General features: G+C 59.1%; 1 protein-coding gene across 1 annotated transcript; it reads left to right on the top strand.

Moving 5' to 3' along the window:
• The first annotated feature begins 245 nt into the window (after positions 1 to 245).
• LOC123401682 (pentatricopeptide repeat-containing protein At1g31920) lies at positions 246 to 2,542 on the top strand. Its single transcript, XM_045095531.1, has one exon. It carries the CDS (start codon positions 371 to 373, stop codon positions 2,447 to 2,449), a length of 2,079 nt encoding a protein of 692 aa, XP_044951466.1. The 5' UTR covers positions 246 to 370; the 3' UTR covers positions 2,450 to 2,542.
• Positions 2,543 to 3,472: the final 930 nt, after the last annotated feature.

The raw sequence follows: 3,472 nt of genomic DNA, 5'->3' as shown, positions 1-3,472 counted from the left end.
TTTCTAATACTTTTTAGTGCTACATTCATACAGGGGTGTGTGGCACCGAGAGCCACAAATCCTCTTCCCCTGCTTGGTAAGCTACCGAAAATTTGCTACTCATATTAATGACAATGTACTGAAAAACTGAAATAATCATGAAAGATCCAAATCCAAAATCTATTCCAAGGATAGATCTGAGTCCTAAGTAACACGAGCTATTAATCAGACCTTGAGAGTATGGCCCCGGCTGCCATCCTGTCGCAGCGTCGCTGCTTGCCCAGTTGGCCGGGCAATGGACCTTATCCTCTGCCTAATGATGCCGTGACAGCATCGATTCTGCCCATCTGCCATTTGTCCGCTCCATACCCTGGATGACACTCCACAGCCCATGAAAATCCCACCACCGCTTCCCAGCCACGAAATCCTTCCACCCCGCGCAGTTCCATCCCCGCATCGAGTGAACAACGAGGAATCTCGAGAGGGACGTGGGATTTTCACTCTTCGCGGTAACCAATTCGTGTGGACGCCCGAGCTCCATGTTAGCCACTCGTTCGCTGTTCGGCGATGGTACGGTCTCACTCTCATCGCCCGCGCTGTCCCGCACGCCGATGGTAGTGCCATGGTGGGAGGTCTAGTGCTCCCCCAGCCGCAGCACCACGCCGCCACGCCAAGAACCGCCGCCCCGGCGCCGGCCACGACGACGCAGCCGCTGGAGCCGGCGCCATGCTGCGCCACGGTCTCGGCGCGGCCCGTGCGTGGCCTGGACGAGGTCAGGAAGGCGCACGTGGCGAACATCAAGCTCGGCCTCGACCGCTCCCCTCCGCACCTGCGGCCGCTCCTCGCCGCGTGCGCGCTCGGGGAGTGGCCGGGCAGCATGGAGTACGCGGCGGCCATCTTCGCCACGCTCGACGAGCCGGAGGCGTTCGACTACAACACACTGATGCGCGGCCACGTCGTCGGTGGCCGCGACCCCGCGGCCGCTCTGCGGCTGTACGTCGACATGCTGCACAACGACGTCGTGCCCGACGGCTACACGTTCCCGTTCGTCCTCAAGGCGTGCGCGCAGCTCTTGGCATTTCGGCAAGGGAGGCAGCTGCAGGGACATGCCATGAAGCTCGGGTTCCTCGAGCACGACGAGCACGCGCAGAACAGCCTCATCAGCTTCTACGGCAAGTGCGGCGAGCCGGAGCTGGCGCGCCGGGCGTTCGAGCAGATGGAGGCCGGGGAGAGGACGGCGGCGTCCTGGAGCGCGCTGCTCGCGGCGTACACGAAGGCGGGGCGGTGGGCTGATTGCCTCGAGTCGTTTGGCGCGATGGTGCGCGACGGGTGGAGGCCCGATGAGAGCTCCATGGTGAGCGCGCTCTCGGCGTGCGCGCACCTGGGCGCCTACGACGTCGGCCGGAGCGTCCACGGCGCGCTGCTCAGGAATACCGTGACGCTGAACACGTTCATGGAGACCTCCCTGGTGGATATGTACGCCAAGTGCGGCTGCATCGAGAAGGCGACGGCTGTGTTCGACGGCATGGACGGCAAGAAGAACGAGTGGACGTACAGCGCCATGGTGTCCGGCTTGGCGTTGCACGGGGACGGGCGTAAAGCGCTGAAGGTGTTCGACGCGATGATCAGTGAGGGACACAAGCCCGACGAGGCCGTGTACGTCGGCGTGCTGAACGCGTGCAGCCGCTCGGGGCTACTCGAGGAAGGCCTCCGGTGCTTCGACCGGATGCGGCTTGAGCGCAAGGTGGCTCCCAACGCGCAGCACTACGGCTGCATGGTGGACCTCATGGCCCGCGCCGGGAGGATGGACGAGGCGCGCGAGCTCATCGGGAGCATGCCCACGGGTCCCACGGACACGGCCTGGCGGAGCCTGCTGAACGCCTGCCGGATCCACGGCGACATCGAGCTCGCCGATCGCGCGCTGCAGGAGCTGGCGCGCCTTGGCGGCGCCGTCAACGCCGGCGACTACATAATCCTCGCGGATATGCACGCCAAGGCCAAGAACTGGGAAGAGGCGGTCGCGCTCCGGACGGAGGCGGTGCACAGGGGCCTAGCACAGGCGCCGGGGTTCAGCGCCGTGGAGGTGCACGGCAAGATGCACCGGTTCACGTCGCAGGACCGGTCGCACCCCCGGACGGCCGACATCTACGAGATGCTCCACCAGATGGAGTGGCAGCTGCGGTTCGAGGGCTACAAGCCCGACACGTCGGAGGTGGCGCTGGAAGCCGACGACGAGGAGAAGCGGCGCGCCGTCGCCGCGCACAGCCAGAAGCTGGCCATGGCGTTCGGGCTGCTCAGCACGCCGGAGGGGACTCCGGTGAGGGTCGTCACCAACCTCCGTATGAGCAAGGAGTGCCACGCCTACAGCGCGCTGATATCAGAGATCTTCGGGAGGGAGGTCGTCGTCAGGGACCGGAACCGTTTCCACCGGTTCAGGCGTGGCGGCTGCAGCTGCGGGAACTACTGGTAGCGCCAGGCATTAGCTGTGAACTGTATCAGATTCAGATGGGATGGTGTAAATATGAGCAATCGAATTTTCATGCAAGCGTATGCGATTGATTTATTTGTTGTGAATGGATTATATGGTGTAGATCAGTGCAGCAACGTGTGTGATGCTAACATGTTTTATTTGCACACAGGTTAGTTTTCCGGATTCGCTATTCCACGTGCAATTGAAAATCATTTTAGGGTGTGTTACAAAAATAATACCTCCAATCCGTAATAAGTTTATAGTTTTAAACTAATCTCAGTTCAAAACAATGACAATTCTTTTGAATCGAGGGAAGTATATTTTTCTGTGTCAGTCGATTTTGCCTAGCGCCCAAGGCCAAGGCGGTGCCCCTAGCTAGGCTGGCAAGCTAGCCTTCACCACGAGCGAGAAGGATCAGCAACAACATGGCTTGCCACGGTGTTGCGGTTGGAGGCGAGCCGGAGGTTGGTTGGTTGAAAGTGGGTGGCGAGCAGTATGAGAGGTCGAGGGTGATAGAGATCATGTCACGGGATAGAGGGGAAATTCTAAACACACGGAGTAACACGGGGTGGTTTACGGACTCCTTCGTTAACTGATCTTCACCGCCCCTGATTCTAAGGAGGTGTGGGCCCCCTCGCCCTTATTTCTTCCAATCATCTTAGCCCACCTAATCTTTCCGTAAATTTCCGTAAAAAATGTCCGTACTTGTAGCGTCGCTCGGATGGAGGGATGGTCGAGGCCCCAGGGTGGCGTCGGCACGAAGAAACTTGGACTATTAAATAGAAAATATTTAAAAATCATGGCATGGATTTCCTCTTCTCCATTATGTAGAGTGTTTCGATGCCTTGTTTATGCGCCGAGAAAGGTCGTAATACATAGGAAGACCTATTATGCAGCAACGACGACCCCTTCTCTCTACCTTTGTTGTCTCATAGCTTTGTCATGTCCATTGCCAACTTGAATGGTGACGACGACGAGGCTGTACACAACATGCGAGAGGTTCGGCCCGGTATTCGGAGGTGG

This window comes from Hordeum vulgare, chromosome 6H, assembly GCF_904849725.1.
Source record: "Hordeum vulgare subsp. vulgare chromosome 6H, MorexV3_pseudomolecules_assembly, whole genome shotgun sequence".
Lineage (NCBI taxonomy): Eukaryota > Viridiplantae > Streptophyta > Magnoliopsida > Poales > Poaceae > Hordeum > Hordeum vulgare.
Note: the sequence above shows the minus strand (reverse complement) of the source record. Positions and strands in the feature narration are given on the sequence as shown.

Bases quoted from the DNA above. Each gene is read 5' to 3' on its own strand.
- LOC123401682 (XM_045095531.1), top strand. From the start codon at position 371: ATGAAAATCCCACCACCGCTTCCCAGCCACGAAATCCTTCCACCCCGC.